This window comes from Perca fluviatilis, chromosome 9 (genome assembly GCF_010015445.1).
Source record: "Perca fluviatilis chromosome 9, GENO_Pfluv_1.0, whole genome shotgun sequence".
Classification (NCBI taxonomy): domain Eukaryota; kingdom Metazoa; phylum Chordata; class Actinopteri; order Perciformes; family Percidae; genus Perca; species Perca fluviatilis.
This window is the reverse complement of record NC_053120.1, coordinates 14,281,801-14,300,918: the sequence shown is the minus strand read 5'-3', so window position 1 is coordinate 14,300,918 and position 19,118 is coordinate 14,281,801. Positions and strand designations below refer to the sequence as shown.

At 41.3% G+C, this 19,118-nt stretch overlaps 1 protein-coding gene across 3 annotated transcripts in view; it reads left to right on the top strand.

The window, feature by feature from the left end:
- adamts10 (ADAM metallopeptidase with thrombospondin type 1 motif, 10) overlaps positions 1–18,815 on the top strand; it is a 60,739-nt gene extending 41,924 nt beyond the window's left edge. For 2 of the 3 annotated variants that reach the window (XM_039812112.1, XM_039812114.1), the window contains 10 exons: positions 2,179–2,302; positions 5,183–5,263; positions 7,366–7,529; positions 7,833–7,959; positions 13,010–13,139; positions 13,494–13,698; positions 14,405–14,581; positions 14,684–14,849; positions 15,396–15,455; positions 15,568–18,815. In XM_039812112.1, coding sequence (XP_039668046.1) covers positions 2,179–2,302; positions 5,183–5,263; positions 7,366–7,529; positions 7,833–7,959; positions 13,010–13,139; positions 13,494–13,698; positions 14,405–14,581; positions 14,684–14,849; positions 15,396–15,455; positions 15,568–15,677 — 1,344 coding nt within the window. In that variant the 3' untranslated portion in view covers positions 15,678–18,815. The remainder of the gene's footprint in view (positions 1–2,178; positions 2,303–5,182; positions 5,264–7,365; positions 7,530–7,832; positions 7,960–13,009; positions 13,140–13,493; positions 13,699–14,404; positions 14,582–14,683; positions 14,850–15,395; positions 15,456–15,567) is intronic. The other variant, XM_039812113.1, reaches the window with a different exon arrangement.
- The last annotated feature ends 303 nt before the right edge of the window (positions 18,816–19,118 follow it).

Sequence of the window (19,118 nt, the reverse complement as noted above, 5' to 3'; positions counted from 1 at the left end):
CAAAAACCACAACATCTTTGGCCAGGTTGGATCAGTGCTAGAGCAGGCGCACATATACTGAGAGGTTTATGCCTTGACGCAGAGGTTCAGGATTCGAATCCGACCTGTGACAAATTTCCTGCATGAAAAAAATTATCTTAAAAAATAAAAAAACACAACATCTGTCAGCCGATTTTGCCGGGGCTTCAGCCCCGAAGGTTTTGAGTGTAGCCCCGAATGTATTTTGAAAAGTTGACTGACAAATATGAAACCGAACAAAAGCCTATTTAAACCCCTGAAATCATAAGTTGCTTTATTTCATTGTGCTTTGGCTTTGCACATACTGCATAGACCTACAGCCTGTTAAAATATATCTAGCCTAAATAATCTAGCCTATAGAATAAGTTTCTTTGCTGTCGGTAGCCTATGGGCTACTCCGTTTCTTCCTCGCTGTTGAATATGCAGCAGGTATGGTTCAGACTCTAACACACGGAGCTCTGAAGCAGACCTGTGCGTCGCTTAGTGTCCACTCTCGCTGTAAAAATAGAGATCAGCAGCGTGCCTTCCGTGGTCTGTGCAGCTTCAGGTTTATAAGGGACGTGCTCTGCTGTGGACATGCTGCAGCAGATGTGTCGCGTTTGAGCTCCGTGTATTTCTGCCGTAGTTCCGGTTTTCCACCTTCGAAGTAGAGCAGCATATAGCCACTTCCCTAAACTTTCCCTTATTCAGAGACCAGAGTCTCAAACGGGGCTCTGTGTCTGTCAGAAGGTCTGAGATCTACCGTATCAGCAGAGCAATCACGTAATGCACAGCAGACTATGGTGCAGGTAGATTATTTTCTGAAATATAGTGACTTTATTCTTGTAATAGCCTATTTTAACTGTATTTTCTCAAAATATCACAACTCTTCCAAATCCCAGAGAACACAGATATATTTTGAATGTGCACAAAGTTTTGGACATGAGCAGAAATCTTGCTCAAACACATCTGAAATATTTCAGTCCAGGGTTTTTTTAATTCATTAAAATGAATTAATGTATCATTGAGGTGAATAATTGTCAAATGCACATTTAAGGAGGTTACTTCCTCAACAAAAGATGCAAAAGAGGAGGGAAGAGTAAATGATGCCTATAGGCTACATGACTGATATAATTAGAAAATCTGTTTCCCTTTACATAAAGATATTTCCAGCATAAATTGATTCAGACAAAGGTATAAATAGGTGCATATAAATTCACCAGAATGCAGGAAATGAAGTGTTTAATAACCCCCGCATCATAACTCACCAAACAAATCTGTAAACAAAATCTTGGCCTTTGGGTTGCCAGGCCAGTTATGATTAGGCCAAATGTTGGTGCCAGCTAAATAACTTCTACAAACTGGGCAGCTAAAATAAACATACAATTGCTGTTATGCATTGCATTCAGTTTATTTAAATGGGTCCGGGCTAAGCCCTGAATCTACTCAAGTCCTAGAAACGCCCCTGCCGTCCACTTTTCGTTCATTAATTGATAATTAATTGTGGTGTGAAAGTTCACATTTAAAGCTGCAATGTGCCGTCTCACTTCTCCTGATATTTCAGCCCCACAAACCGTTTTATATATATATATGCTGTATTGTTCTGTCCCAATGAGCTCTGGGAAACACTGCCTTCATGTAGACACAAGAGGCCTCCTGCTAGTCTGGACCTAAATCATTTAAACCTTTAATAACTCACCACTACCCACAGTATAAAGCCACCAGATAACCATGGGGTGAATCATAGTTTCAACTCTGGATTTAGTTTTGAACTGTGATCTAATCAGTGTAAAAGTAATAATAAACTTAAGCCTCATTATCCCTCTCTACAATAAGCATCTGCCAAATGGATATGAGTGTGAGAGCAGTTGCCATTCATTGTCTACACTTTTGTTTAGGTGTGGTTAACTGTTAAAGAGGTTGAGTAAAACCACCTGCTTCACTCATCATGAAACTTATTTATGTCGACAGCTATGAGTTTAGCAACCTAAGAGCATTATGTCTGCACAGGATCAGAACACACATCTGGACTGAGCATCTGATATTTCTGTGTTTTGGAAAAGTGGTCTGGAAGACATTAGAGGTAATCCCTCAGCCCGGCCTCTGACACCTCTCGACTTACTGATTGTGCCCCTTGACCCTGTGTGACCCTGCAGCTCACTGGTTTCTCTCTTCTCGCAGCACGTAGGCTGTGATCGAGTCCTTGGCTCAGACGTTCGCGAGGACCGCTGCCGGATTTGTGGGGGTGACGGGAGCAGGTGTATGTCTGTGGAGGGACTCTTCAATGACTCGCTGCCCGAAGGAGGTACAGAACTAAAACACTCAAGCATCTCATGCATGAGTTTTTTGTTTTCATGTTTAAAGTGGATTTTGAACAATCTCTGCTCTCCTGACAATGAGATAAAGTTAACGTGAGGCACCATAAGAAGTTATGTAACATAATTTCACTGTCGTCCCAAAAGTGTGCACATGCAACATTTGGATTCTGATACTCTGGACTGTAAATGCCTCTTGGAAAGTTGACTTGCAATGTGAGTTAGGATACTTCAGACATTCAAAATGTATCACATAATTGTCTGTTCACATGCAAACTCTGTCCACAGCAGCCTACATATTTATTCAAGAAAGCCAACAAAACTCCCTTAAGCTGCAGGAGAATCATTTATTTCAGCACCTGCTGGACTTGGATAAATTATGTGTATATTCAACAGTTTATAGTAAATGTAGCCCAGATTTAAAGTTGGCATTACAGATAGTAACAGTTTCTAGTCGTACCCATAATTTTGTCTACATTAAGCAGTTTCTTCATGACCACAGGGGACACAATTTTTATTTTTTATGTTATATTACAATCAATTAATTCCTGCATAGTCTTATTGGAAAGCCTTGTAACTTCATCATCAGATATAATTGTGTATCATCTGCATACAAATGAAACAATATATTATGTCTACTAATTACATGACATGAAGGGGAAGCATATACATAGAGAAAAGAATAGGGCCCAGAATCGACCCTTAAGGTTCATGGCAAGTACGTTTTATAGACGAGGAAAGGAAGCTACCAAGTTTAACAACAGAAAAATGCCTGCCTATAAATAAAAGCTCCACATATCTTTAAGAAGAAGAGGAAAAACTCCCTGAAAACTCTTAGCACTGAGGAGGCACAAATACATTAACACATATACATACCATATGCTGTGTATATATATATGTACGTATATTTATCCACCAGCCACCCAGGGACACGTGGCAGACAGATTTAGGTGAGGTCCGACCAGTGTGGCTTGAGGTCCAGCTGCTTTTGGATCTATTCTGGGTTACATTTCTCCTTGCAACACCAACTTCAGAGTTTCTCACCCAACTGTCAACACCACTCACCCCCTTCCAGGATTCCTCAGAGGGGACGCACCCTGAGCAGGCAGCTGTGCTCTTCACCACAGTGACCAGGCCAGCCTGTCAACCCCAGCTGAGGTCTCAACTACCCTCAAAATATCTGACATATTTATTGTTGGCCTAAAGAAATCCGTTAGTAAAACTGAAGTTGAAGTGTTGGTTGTTTAGTCTTGCGTTTTGTGATCTGGGGATGGTAGCCACGGTCAGTGCTATTTTTAAAGTGGTGCTCCAGGGATTTAGTATTGCAGTTCCATAAAGGTTGGGGGAATTGCAAGAGACCAATTAAAAGAATTGTCAAAAGTGAAGAAGCAGAGGTTTAGATTTTCTTGATGTTTATTTCCTAGTATGGGTCATACTACAAAAGAAATGCTGGCTCCTATTAAATACAACTAGTGTGCTAAGGTGTTTGGTGTTTTGGCACTAGGATTAGGCAATGGTTAGGGTTAGGGTTAGGTGCCTTGAAGTCGACGTTGGGGGCTTAAACCACCAGTGATCGCGTGGTAAAGGCTCATGTCTTTCTAACTCCACGCCTGCAGTTTGTAATGCAAGCTTCTTGTTAAAAAGTGTGTGGACACTGAATATCACACCCATATGTTAAATACCTAATTCCGAGACCACTTATATAGTATTTATATACTGCTATAACAGTTTCTGGGAAGGTTTTCTACAAGACTTTGGAACCTGCTGCAGGGATTTGTACCCATTCGGCTTCAAGATAGTGATGTGCGATAAGGCCTGGCTCTCAAGTCAGTGTTCAAGGTATTAGAAAGTAGTGTCCACATACTTTTTGCCATATAATGTAGATTTCCCAATTTTTGCCAATTAAAACCTAAGTAAACTGAGTTAACTCAAGTTAAATGTCTAAACTCAGTTGACTTAGTAACAACTACAGTACCACATGTCTCATCTCTAAACAAACTCAAAGGCCGGGATTGGAGGCTTATTCTGGACACAGAAAGATTCATGACTGGCAGAATCACTTAGTCATGTCTATAACAAGCTTACAATTCTTTGAAGTTCTAAAGCCTTTAGTCAGCGCTTCTCCATTCTGTTCAAGTGATTTAAATATGGTCTGGGATTAGGCCAAACCATTGAAATGACATAAATGACATCCCAGAAAAGTGAAAGTTGACGTTTTTTAAAGATGCTGTGTTATTTAATCATTGATCTGTGCTCTCAGCTTAAATGTAATAATGTCCCTTAAAGTCTATTTCTATCTGCCCAGCCTGTGGCTCTGGTAGGCGGTGAGGGGTTACTGAAGGTTTACACAGGTTCTTGAATGTTAACAGAGGTACACACTTTTCTCGCACATTTGCCAAAAACCTAAACTAATCTTCAACGCTTCCATCTAGAAGACCAGGGTCAGTCCCACCTCACAGAGCCCCACATGGAGGTCACAAGCCAAACCTCTCCTTTCCTCTTGTGGTCAAAACGCTGGAAGGATTTATTTATTTCCTTCATTTTTTTCTATTCCTGCTTCCTCTAGTGAGGCTGGAGTTATTTACAGGGCTGTAGTGGCTGGGCTGAGGAGAGCGGAGGTGAGATGAGTGTAAAGCGAAAGAGGACAAGAGACCAAAACAGATGGCAGGAATAGAGAGAAAAAGAAGAAGAGAGGAGAAGAAGGCCCTTGGCGCAGTTCACGCTCTCTAGCAAAGAGCTGAGTAGCTGAGGCCGGCTGCCCAGGAATGCAGCTGGAATCTGAAGCCTCTGCTTAGTCCATCGACATCCCACAGAGCTAAACACAGAGCTAAACACTACTTACTACTTTTTTTTGACTTTGTGTGTCTCAGGTTATGAAGAAGTGGTCAGAATTCCTAAAGGATCAGTGTTCATCCACATACAAGAGCTCAACATCTCCCTCAACTACCTGGGTAAGATTATAGTCAAGCTAATGTTGAGTGTAACTGCCTGTCAAAGTAAATAGTTATATAATATATATATATATATATAATAAAATATGAAAGATAAGATAACACTTTATTTATCCCAAGGGAAGTTTTTGTGCAGCATTTGCAATACAAAGTGGGAAAGAGTGCAAATATATAGATCCAAATAAACAAAATATAAACAATAAAAATTATAAGTAATGAGTTATCTTACCAAGAGTTTGATGAGAAGACCACATCAGTTTAATATCTCTCTATCCAACAGTAACCTGACTCCGCCAGATGGATTGCTTTGCATTTGCTTGGCATATCTATCTAGGAACTTTCCATTGGAGAACTTTTGGGAAGGGGCGAAAATACTGGTTGGCTGATTGGATAAACCATCTGTCTATCACCACCTATGTTGGTGATAGACGGGCCAAATCAACCAATCAGATCAAACTCTTGCCGAAACTCTTGTCGGGAGAAGAGCAAAAACATCTTTTCCTCCGAGAAAAGCCTCCAGTGCCGTTTTTTGCTCTTCTTTCAATGAAGGAATACTTTGTAATTCGGATAAAACCTGCGTGATAGCTACGCTCATCTCATCCATGGAAGCTGCCATGTTGTTTAGACTGAACAGTCGCTTCTCGTGGGTCACACCTAAACCCGCCTCAAAAGCAAAGCTGATTGGTCTGTCGTTTGGTGAATGGCTCAAAATTTTCTCTATCTCAAGATGCCAGACTGATCTGCGAGTGGAAAACTGGAGCTCGCCAGATCAGGACGGTCTCACGAGGCTAATCCAACAGGCCAAAAACACCAGACTTTTTGAGTTGTTACAGCAGGAAAAGCCCAGGTGTTGCTAATAACATAATGATAGCTGATTGCCATTCAGGTGCTTCAGATCCTGCTGTCATGGTTTATTGGCACACTAATAAAACTTATTAGTAACACTTGCTACTGTTTCCTACCACGACAAATCAAATGTCTGTTGTCAAAAGGCTTTTTGATATCAGTTTGAAATCTATGAATTGAGTAGGCCTTTTTTTACAGCAGTCATTTTTACATGCAGGAAGAACACAGGTGTCACATAAAAACATGAATTATTGGACTGTTTCATCTGTGTGCCCCAGTAAGGCAGTGGCCCAGCATGCACCATACCAGGCCTTTGAACTGGAAGAATTATTATTTTAATTAAAGAAACCTGTGCTATAGGCTACCCGCTAAAAATGCCTGTCCTTAAAAACAGAGGTAGCTCATCAAATAATTAGCTCATAATAATTCAGCTCATAGCTGAAATCAGAAATATTGGGATTTTCTATGATATCTTCAACTTGATGAAAAGAAAGATGTTGGTGTCTACAAGTTGCAAGAAAAAATGCTGCAAATTAGCACTAAACTGCAAATATCGATAACAAAACAAGCTAATTTGGCCAATTTAAATGATGTGACTTCAAGGCTCGCAGTGGGAGGAAATATGTTGGAACAATGCGTGAAGGTTTTCCTGTTCTTATAAATCTGCTAACATTGCATGAATGCTGCTTAGCTTCAACACTAGATGCACGGGGAAGCAGTTAGCTTAGCTTGTCAAAAGTGCATTCAACCAACTCCAAAGTTATATAATTATATGCTTGTATTCAACATTTGTAGGAAAAGCAAATTATACTTAACTAACAAAAGCTGCATGGTCTTCTGTCCTTACAGTAAAGTCGCTGTCTTTGCATATTTTCATAACTTTAAACAACACACAGAGTTGACACTTGGATGTATTTGAGACAAGCTTGCTAGCTAACAAGATGCAACAAGTAACTAAGACAGTTTTGGAGCTGTTTGACGGTGTATTTATTATTTTATTTTTACTTTAGACAGAACACTGGAAGCAGGATAACTGTTCCTGCTTCCAGTGTTTGTGCTAGCTCAAGTAGCCTAAAAACTTCACAGTGATGATCTCTGAGAAAAAGCTTATTTTGATCTAACTCTGTAATACAAAATTATTCTGGAATCTTCTTATGGTGATGCTTTAGATGCATTTGTAACATTAGTGCATTTATTTCTTCCTTCTACTTTACTGTTCTCCTTCTACCTCCCTCTCCTTCTCCTCTGTGTCCCAGTGCTGAAGAGTAAAGGGGACCAGTACTTTATCAATGGGAAGCTGACCATTGACACACCACGCAGGTTCGATGTTGCCGGTACCACCTTCCACTACAGGCGGCCCACTGATGGACCAGAAACTCTTGAAGCTCTGGGGCCAACAAACATAACCCTGACTGTCATGGTAAGAATGGAAAGAAATATTTCCAAAGAAAAAGGAAAGAAAAATCACGCACACACTTGTCACCTCTGCATTGCTTTATTTGGTCGGTCAACGTTTTGGTCAGGGACCTTTCTCAAGACACAAATGCACATTTGGAAATGGATCTTCGGGGGAATTAATTCCCTGCACCACAAAGGAGACAAAGCAAGTGGTGTGTGTGCGTGTTGCTTTTTACTCAGAATTGGAAAGAAATCCCAAAATAGGTCTTTAAAAAACATATCAACAAAAGTTTCATCATCATGTAGTGTTAAATGTTTGGATTAGGTGCTTGTGCGGGAGGAGAACCCAGGGATCCACTATCGCTTCAACCCCCCACTGAACAGGGAACCTCTGACTGGCTTTGCCTGGCACTACAACTCCTGGTCACGCTGCTCAGCTCTTTGCGCTGGAGGTACACACACACAAACGCGCACACACACGCACACACACACACACACACAAAAGCAAACTGTGTTAGGAGGACGTTGCATTGACATACATTCATTTCCTGGAGACTAACCCTAAGCTTAAACATAACCACTACATGCCTATCCTCAATGCTAACCCTAAGCCAAGTCCTAGCCCTAAAATTTAATGTTTTACCTTGTGGGGACAAGGTTTTGTTTCCAAAATTCTTTATGATGTGATTGTGTGAACAGATGTATGTCCCTGCATCGTGATTGAACCCACTCACTTGGGGCAGATGTCACATAAAGGTTAAGGATTAAATGGCTTAAACGTCTGTTTGGTAAACTTTTGTCATGGGACTAGAGTGTTTGTGGAGTCCATGTTGAGGCGTTTGAGCAGTTCACAGGCTCTGAGACTTTGTAGATATAACACATAGCCAAGCTCCCTTTTCCTCTCTGGCTTGTGTAAGTTAATGACCCATGCTGCTTTACCTGATAAGGGCTAATTTTCTCCTCTGAGAAACAAATCCTTTCACTTGGCATAGTGTGTAGAGGAGGATGTGGACATGGGGGGTGAACATTTACAGAGGTAGTGGCAATTAAAAAAAAAGAAAATGGGGATACTTTTGTTCTTTTATGAAATAATTTCAGACATGGAGCCATTAGGTTGGATCCTTAGTTGATGTTTTTCTGTAGGCGTAACATGCAGCAGCAGTTTATAAGCTCAAGACATTGTTAGAATTTTGTGAGTGTCTCGCTGCAGCTCTAGAAGGACCTTAAAGGCATACTATGCAGTTTCCGTTTTTTGTCAAACAGCTACCCCTAGAGTCGCTGTGGAGTACTTGTATTTAACGTTACTGTCGTAAATACCACTCACGCAGAGCCGTCTCTGCACTCACGGCCTGATCCCCTCCCCCCTGTAGGACTGGTCTTATTATCAACAATGGATGAATCAAATACTTAGTAAAAACTGACAACATAACATAGAACGCAAGCAAGTTTACGTGACATGTTGATAAAATGTCGGGAGTACAGTCTTCAAGTTGGCCTTATTAAAGTCTCCTGCGATTATGTGGACACTGTCAGGGTGGGCCCGCTGCTGCTCGTTTATGGTGTTCAGCAGGAGAGAGAGCGCCGTGTTTACAATGGCGTCGGGCTAACAGTAGTGATCGTCACAGGCGTGACGGTCACTACTGTTAGCTCTCTCGGTAGAAAAAAAGGCCGGCATCTTACAGACATGTACTCGAGGTCAGGGAAGAGTTTATCTATAATTGTCCCGTTATTAAACCAGTTCTCATGCACGTACATACAGAGCCCTCCTCTGCTCTTACCGGAGTCCTCAGTCCTTTCCCAGAGTAGCAGAGTGCGGCCTGCATCGGGTATCCCCGGGTGAAGGTTTCAGTTTTCAGTTCGCAGAACCGATAGTAGTAAAGCAATTTGTGATTCTCGCAAGATTTTGGTGGGGCGCCATCTCCCAAACCTGCATTGCTGGTTTGGCCAGCGGCGTCCCCCACCCACCCCCCCCGCTTTGCATGATTCACCCTACTATGAGTTCGTTTACCATCAAAATGACTTCAAAGTTATATATTATATTAAGGTACAAATCTTGCATAGTGTGCCTTTAAGGCCGCATTCAGACAGCCTGCGTCAGCCGTCCAATGGTCCGGCAAAAACGCAGGCCACCCATTCATTTTGAATGGGGTTAGTATGTTTAGGCTGCGACTCAACTTTTGGAGAAACGCAACCCCACTTCACACTGCGGTGGCTGATGAAGTAAACGGCAATCAGACTTTTGAGCTATGGTATGAGCCGGTGTGAGAATCCCATACAGTAAACAGGAAACATCACTGCCTTTATCGCTGCCAAAAGAAAGTTTTAAAACACTTTGAGGGTAAAAAAAACGAAACACAAGCACTGAACTGCCCTGGAGTTTGTGTAATAGCTGAATGTTTCCTGCAACAACAAAGCACTCTCTATGTCTCACTCGTCTCTCTTCTTTCTCTCCTGTGAAATAAAGCTGCCTTCAAGTGCGGTTGGAAACGTAGCTATCTATAAACGATCTGAAGGAAAAAAGTAATTGTGAAATATAAAGTCTACTTGTGCTTTGTTGGGTTGGTTTAAGAACACAACAGGACGTCACACAAATGGGCCGTTTCATTGACACTCCCCCCCGGCGTACAACCCTGCGGCAAATCGCCGGATCACTTTTTTTGGTCTGAAACAGATATGCTGTACTATTTTGTGTGTATTTGTTATGTTGCGTTCATACATTTTGTAAGATATGTCTATAGCTAAGTTTCCATCCACTTGTCAATCGAATTATCTGAAGTTCGGTAAAAAAAACGTATGCAAATAAAGCTGGTGAAAGTGTGTTCCATCCAACAGCTTTAAAGCGAATAAAAACCTGTTGCGTAATGACGTCACATGCTGTTTTGCGATTAAATTGGTATATCGGATTGATTTGAGACATTTTAAGGTGTTTCCATTCATTTTCGCACTGAATCGCACAACATTCAAGCAAACATTTGCGAAACAAAGTTTTGCTAGACGAAAGTAGTTGTTGTTAATATAAGAGGCCAAGGAAGCTACGATGGGCCTTTGGCCGAGGATCTGATCCAGCTCATCAAAAAGGTGGAACTTGCCTTTAATTTTCCCTCCGGCACCGCTGCGAGACAACTCTCTTTTTTTGAGACATGTATCGCTGTTTGAGCGCCTTCCATTTACTCTGGAGGACGTCCCACGGCTTGTAGTAACCTTTGTTGGTCATTTCCTTCACGAGTTCCTGATAAATTATGGCATTTCTTAGATTTTTGCTATCTAAAATAGTCGTTATATTTTGCTCGTAAATTAAATTCAAAAAGTCTCTTGTCTCCTCGTTCGTCGACTTACATCTGTTGTTGACACCATTGACATATGTTGACACCTGTGACAGTACCCGATCCGTTCCACCGGCACGATCCGTTCTGCGCATGTGCAAGATGACACGTATGCCATGATGTAGGCGCAGATGATAATGCTGCGTTCATGCAACCACCACCTCAGAATAACGGCACCGCTTCCACCTGCACGATCCGTTCTGCACATGCGCAAGATGTTAGCTAACATGCTAGCCTCCAGCTAACATTAGTTAGCTAATAGCTAATTCGGCGGACCGCTAGGTGATTATAGCGGTCTGCCGTTAGCCTCCACCGGAAAGGCTAACGTTAGTTTAGCTAACGGTTAATTCGCCTAACCGCTAGCTGATTGCAGCGGTCTGCCGTTAGCCTCCACAGTTAAGCTAACGTTAGTTTAGCTAACAGCTAATTCGCTAACCGCTAGCTGAGACAGCATGTAAACTTTAAAAGACCCTCAAAATAAAACTTGAAAATAAACGTTAACATATATAACAGCTGCGGTCAGTTCTACTTTACTTGTGCTCATTTAAAATACAATCAGTCAATACTTGTCTTTATTGTTATTACTGTAAAGTCTTAATTTAGCTGTAGCCTGCTTTTCCCATTATGTTTGACTTAACGTTATTTTAGACTGAATTGCATGAAGGCAGCATTATCATCTGCGCCTCACGTCATGGCATACGTATCATCTTGAATATGCAAACGGTATTGTGCAGGTGAAACGGATCGGTAATTGACAGCCTGTTGTCAGTACCGATCCGTTCAACCCGTACAAACCGTTCTGCGCGCTTTACAATATTACACGAATCATGCACGTAGGCGAGATAATAATGCTGCCTTCATGCTACCCGAAAATACCAGGCACTGCCCCACTGGTTACGTTGTTTCTGCAGCTAGATTCAGTCTAAAATAACGTTAAGTCAAACTTAATGGGAAAAGCAGGCTACCGCTAAATTAAGAACATTACAGTAATAACAATAAAGACAAGTATTGAATGATTGTATTTTAAATGAGCACAAGTAAAGTAGAACTGACGTAACAGCTTATATATGTTAACGTTATTTTCAAGTTTTATTTTGAGGGTCTTTAAAATTTACATGCTGTCTCAGCTCGGTTAGCCGAATTAACTCGTTAACTAAACGTAACTTACTCCGGTGGAGGCTAACGGCGAACCGCTATAATCACCTAGCGGTCCGCCGAATTACCGTTAGCTAAACTAACGTTAGCTTCCGGAGAAGCTAACGGCGACCGCTATAATCCCTAGCGGTCCCTCAAACGTTAGCTACCGCTATAATCACCTAGCGGTCCGCCGAATTAGCTATTAGCTAACTAACGTTAGCTGGAGGCTAGCGTGTGAACATCTTGCGCATGCGCAGAACGGATCATGCAGGTGGAAGCGGTGCCGTTATTCCAAGGTGGTGGTGGAATGAACGCAGCATTATCATCTGCGCCTACGTCATGGCATACGTGTCATCTTGCACATGCGCAGAACGGATTGTGCAGGTGGAACGGATCGGGTACTGACACCTGTCATGTGTGCAAACAGAGCGGAAATACTGTGCGGAAATGAACTAAAACTTCTTCTTCTTCGTTTTGTGGCGGGTTGCAACCATAAAATGACCTAAAACTTAATCACAATTCATTAATTTATTCGGCGAATAACGTTTCCATCAGCGTTTATCGCATGAGCCGTATATCGAGCAAGCAAAAATTCGATGAGACCGAACGTATTTACTTTGAGTCTATATTCATGAAATTCAGTCGAATTTTACTGTTTCCATAAGGCATTTTTCATTCAATATCACTTAATTCGGATAAAAACGTGTGGATGGAAACATGATACGCCTGTTTTATCTGGCCAGGGACAACAGATGAAAATGTGCATTTTATTTACTGGCTCATTTAAAGAGCTTTTGTTCTGTTGATCAAATGAGCATAATATAAAAATAGATGAAAATTAAATCAGTAAATCATCATGTCATTCCCCGATTTTTCCCATTTCAAGTCTAATCTGTCCCTTCGGAAATAAAGGCATAAAATGCCCCAAAATTATCTTTAAAAATAAATAAAAATGTTGCGATGAATGAATGCTATTTTTTTCCGTGGCCCGTTATAATGTTCTTTTTTTACGTTTGTCTCGTGTTGTTTCAACTGTGGTCAGGTGTGCAGACACAGCAGGTGGTGTGTAGGAAGCAGGCAGATCATTCAGTCGTCTACAACCACTTCTGTGACAAGAAGAACAAACCCAAAGAGAAGAGGAGAACCTGCAATACTGAGCCGTGCTCTCCGTCGTGAGTAGTCTCTTGTTGATAAGATTTTCTTCAAATGGAATACAAAAGACAAATGTTTTATCCTAATTCAGGGAAATTTGGAGGCATTGGATGTCAGATTTCTGTATATTCTGTGTAATTAATCTTTAGGCACATTCACATTTATTCATTACAAATTGTTATTGTTTATTAAGACTTATATACTTTTTTGTTCACATATACGCTTGTGTGTGTATTTTAACTGTAATGCTGTTTACCAATTTTGTATGTGTGTTGGTGGGCTTTCCTATTCCTACCTGTAATTCCTGTTTGCACAGTATGATGTCCACACTATAGTATGTAATACAAACAAAAACGGCCCCTCTCTGCTGCTAGCTGGTGGACAGGAGAGTGGTCAGAGTGCAGTCGCAGCTGTAACGGTGGCCTTCGGACACGGGAGGTGTTATGTAAAAGGAGGATCTCTGTGACGGAGGAGAAGGTCCTGGACGACTCAGCATGTATAACCCAGCGCCCTTCCCCCACTGAGCCCTGCAGCAACCACAGCTGCCCCCCTGAGTGGCTGGCCCTGGACTGGTCCGAGGTAGGCAGACGTCAGAGGTCTCCCATCTTGCATGTGGTTTCTGTTTTTCAGTAAACTCCGCTGAATTTGAACCAATACAGTGTACAGAATTCCTTACAGATGGAGCAATAGTTTATTTTCCACTTGAACCTAAGAAACCCAAACATCTGCCAGGAGAAAGTAAGAGAACTTAAACCATGAAATACACAATAGAGGCACAGCTCAGACAAATACATCACTCTAAACATGTTGTGGAAGTCATGAATACATATTGTTACACTTGTCATGTGGGAACCTTTAATTCTAGTTTGAATGTCTTCTGTGTCCTTGCAGACATAAACTGTACTTGAAGGACTTTTTACAACAGACTGAAAACTTAATCTTCTCATACCACACTTTGTTCCTGCATCTAAACTTAAGGATGAATTGAAACCAAGTTAAATGGTGTCAGAAGTGCTGCAGTGTTCAACTATTTTCTGACGTCTTGTGTAATGTAGCAATGGCACACTCACAAGAGGAATTATGTCCAGCTGATTTACAGGAACTAAGCCGGCTCTTGACTTTCCTATACAGCTGCTGCCCTCTGCTGAGTGGATTAAGAAGATTTCTTTTTGCATGCTTATGACCGCAGTGACCCCCTGCTGCACCCTCCCATCGCCTCCATCTCCCTGCCCTCCCGCCTGATGTTTTTTTCTCTCTCTTGCTTTATCTCTCGCTCTGTTCGCAGTGTACGCCCAGCTGTGGTCCTGGCTACAGGCACCGTGTGGTCTTGTGTAAGAGCGGGGAGAGCGGTGACAACCTACCAGAGTCCAAGTGCCCTAAACATGGCCGGCCCACCTCCAGGGTACGCTGTAACCTGCAGCGCTGCCCTCCCCCTCAGTGGGTGACGGGTCCCTGGGGAGAGGTACTACAGGCTTTTGGTTTATTCTTGTACCTCTTCCTGGTTGTACTGGGACTTACAACTCAGTGTCCGTTTTGTACTTAAATGCAATCCCCAATGTCTTAGTGTTCTGCCAGGTGTGGTCTGGGTCAGGAGATGCGTTCGGTGCAGTGTCTGACCCCCTCCCGCCAGCCGTCCAATGAGTGTCTTGAACATCAGCGGCCAGCAGGCATGCAGCAGTGCAAGAGCAAATGTGACCTCAATCTGCCCATCAGTACAGACAACCCCGAAGGTAAGAGGTCAAATCATTGCTCCTCCTCATATGTCACAGAAAGAACATTATAGAACCATTTCCCACTAAGAGTTTGCAATGGAAGATGTCGTGCTAATTGAGAATACGATTTTAAAATCCACAGATTTGTTAAACGTGTTTGTTTTCAATTTAATTTAATTTCAATTATTATGAACTTGGATGTCATCACATCAAATTTAACTTAAAATGCCTCACTCAAAATGTAGTAAATATAAAAGTCTGAGCTGCCAATGTAGCTTGTGAAAGGTATCTGTGTAATCAGATATCAGTGACTCATTCGGTAGTCGGTCTTTTCTCATTGTTTACAGTTGATATACATTTTTTAAATATACAAATTAATATGTTTAAACGTTTGCAACCCAACTCAAGTGGACTTCTACATACATTATCTATAATGTACGTACGCATACCGAATAATACAACTTTTTTTATTGCATTGCATTACATTTTATATACAAAATGTGGCATATCTGATTTTCTCAAGCATCAAGAAGTTAATTAATTAATTAATCATTTAATCCACAGGCCAAATGCCAGGAGGATTTATGTCATTCCATACAAGTCGTATAAGTCTGAACAATAAAGGTGCATAAAAATGATAATATTCTTGGTATTTTGATTGAAATCCTGTACAGTTTCTAAAAAAAAAAAATTGTAATGCATTGATCAGTCTGCTTCATTTTTGTCTTTCCTGCAGAGTGTAAAGATGTGAACACTGTGGCCTACTGCCCCCTGGTGCTCAGGTTCAAGTTCTGCAGCAGGCCATATTTCAGACAAATGTGCTGCAAAACCTGCCAGGGACACTGACCTGACACCGTGAAGCTCACAGCATCCACTCTCTGGGTCCTGTACACACTCACAGTAAGCCTGAAACCCTCCCACTGAGCCTTGTAACAGCAGCCCTCACACTACCTCTATCAGAGGAGTGAGAGATCGAGCTGGAATGCTGTCGGACTGACACCTGGTCCTGTTACTGTTAAAGAGGGACCTTTTTTCCAGCCGGAATCCAGCACAAACCAGACGCCTCTCCGGGCCGAGCTGGGCCATAACAGCCTGAGCTGAGTTTTACATTCCACTGGAGGGAGGGCTGCAGAAACCTGGAGAGGCAGAGAGAGGGAGAGCGCAACTTCCCTCCATCGCCTGTCTTTCTAATGATCCCTCTGTTGTAATATTTTGGTGCTACTATATTTCTCTTTGGCCGCAGGGCTGGTCGCAGTACTCTCTTAAACCTGTATGTTAACAGGTGATATTTGTTTAGTTACGAATTTAAAAAATCCACTTTGTAAAGAAAATGATTTGCCAGATATCTTCGCCCATGAAAAGGAATATCTTATGCTATAAAATGAAAGATTTGTTTCTATGTTATCTAATAGTTGTTACTTGACCACATTGTTTTTATGCCATTGCTTCGTTCCGTATCAACGTATTCATCAAGTCCTCGCTGTTATTCAGCTGAAGTATGAGCAGAGTTTGATTTGCACAGTGTGAGCAGTCAGAGGTCTTGTGTATTTTGTGTTTGTTTTGATTTGACTTGATGTCTCTATGGAAGCTATATATGTCTCACTGCAGTGAACCTGCCGTAGTCTTGCCATTTTGGTTAGTTTGCTTAAATGTTATCACCTCTACAGTAAAACGGAGCTTCAAGCTGCACAGGACACATAGAGACACTTAGTGATGTGAGCAAAGCCAGTGCTGACCAACCAGGACATTTTTAGATTATAGGATTTTTTTTTAGTGGCTGCGGCAGCTCGGCTCAGTGTCATTATCTGAAAATCCCTCAGCGTAGGGCCTTGCTGTTCATTTTTATTTTTATTCTTTTATTTTTGCCACATGTTACCACTCAATCGACAGTGCTAGTAACTTTTACTGTGAGTGGAAACTCCGAGCACAGTGAGACACAGTTGAGTCAGCTCTGCCAGCAGGAACAGGCCCAGTGAGGAGGAGTGAAGACCTCTGACCGCACTGCTTTCAAACAGCATTTTATAGTATGAGTGCTAATCTGAGGATGGATTTACACACCCATAAAATATCTGATTTCTTTGTGGCAATGATCTGATGTATCTGATGTAGTCAGAAACCATCATTAAGCCTGCTGTGGAAAGATTTTTGCCACAGATTATTCTAAACTAGAGAATTATCATTTAAACTAATCTTCCAGTGTGATAATAGCTGATTTTGTTTGACCATGTGGGGGCAGTAGAAATAAGTTGTTTTAAGTTGTTGAGTTGTTGAACTTGTTAGCAAACAATTGCCTATTTACACATCCCGCAGTTACAGAGCAATGTTCATTTGGAGTCATGTTTGTGTCCACCTGATGAGTATAAGTCAATATTCACTTTCTTTGAGCTCTGTTTTGGTCTCTACCGACTCCTGATGGAAATATCTGTCTCTTTAGCTGCTAAATGCTCCACTATGTTCGCCTACTATTCTCTGTCTGTCTGCCATATGCTGCTAAGCAGGTAGTGTACAGTGATTTTTCTTAGAGCTTTTTCATTGAAAACAGCTGCCTGCTGCAGCTGAAAATTACTCAATGAGAGCGATGAGAGTGAACCAAAAACTGTAAAGTCGTGGGCTGAACAGCTAAACAATAGTTTAAACTATAGTTGCTTAATTGAATCGACACAGTCAGTGTAAAGCTGTGCGCTGAATTCTCAAAAAGCCCAAAACCACTGTGCAAACCAATGTCAGCTATTGTCCTTCTAAAGATCGTGATGGGATTATGTCACCCTAAAGGTCAAAGATTCCCAGCTATTGTACAGGAAACATCATTGAAGATTTTTTTTATTGACACAGATTTTAAAAAATGCAGTTTCAGCTGTTTCTCCATCCTGAATACTTTTCGACACAAGAGATCAGTCATCACTGTGACGTCTACTGTGCTCTGCTGTGGCCGGTGTCTTCACAAACGTTCACACTGATCAGCGCTGAAAGCAGCTCTGTGTAACACTACATGTCCCATCATTTCATTGTAAAGAGACAAAGCTACAGTTTGTCTTTATGGGGATTAGCTGCAATGTTGTTTCTTTTGTTTTGTTTTATTGTGGTGCTTTGGTTTGGATTGGTGCTATTAGTTCACTGTTGTTGTAATTGTTATCATTTTAACAATTGCGCTTTTAATTATTCAGAAATCAATTTGAGCCTGTTGTAACAATACCAATCTGCAGAGCTGGACCCCTCACCTACCAGCCATCCTCTTTGGGTTCCTTTGTTCATTTCTATCAGAATATAAGCTTTTAATGTACACTCCCTGACTTTGTTAACATGGCCAGTAGTGCCTCAAAATCACAATGCAAATTTTAGAATTATGTCAAATACCGTAGCAAATTCTGAAGGGGCACTGTACAGATATTGGCATTTCCCAGCGCTCTTAACATCTTAACAGTTTTAGGACTATAAAAATAACTTATTTGGGCAGCATAAACAAACATTTAGGTTTTGGGAACGCCTTAACAAATGTTTGGTACTCGGATGGTGTGTAGGGCTCAAAAAAGTCAAAAAGTCTTGGGGTTTAGAAACGTAAACGTGGGGCATAGAAACATTATTTAATTTAAAGATTTTTGTGCGGATCATTTGTATGCCATCAGTGTACAGCTAACTTCACCCCCACAGTTTTTCATTATTGAACACACCATTTGTATCATTTATCAATTGCACACAAAGTTTCCGAAGATAGTTCTTGTTTTAGTGTCTGAAAGGCGTTTTATTTTCTCTGTATCTACCTGTGCCTATAATAAAGGTTCACACTGAGAAGTGAGCCTGTTTTATCTGAGTAAATAAGAGGGACAGTACCGGTAATTGTTGTTTTGTTTTGTCACATGATAATTATAACATGACATGTACTGTATGTTGTTCAATACTATAGCAAATGAATCTGTTTGTCCCCCATGTACATCTTTTTAAAAGGAAATATTAAATTGATTAAACATGACGCATTGTTGATTCTAAGAAATGGGATTTTGTCATTTGAGCTTTTCTGTCCTCAACTTACTTGTGCTAAAATAACACACTTCAGCATCCAGACAGAGGTTGACATCATCCGTGATCTATTTCTGGGTCTTCATGGAAAAGATGAAGCAAGAACTTCTTCCTTTTGTCTGAATGAGGCTGAGACATCCCTCGTCGATCGGACTTTGATGACAAAAAAAGGGTCAGTTGGTGTGTGTGGATACTGTGTGTGTACATGTATATGTGAGTGTGTACCTGTAATGTCTTCAGCTTTATGCTCTATTCTACCCTCCTTACGTGTAC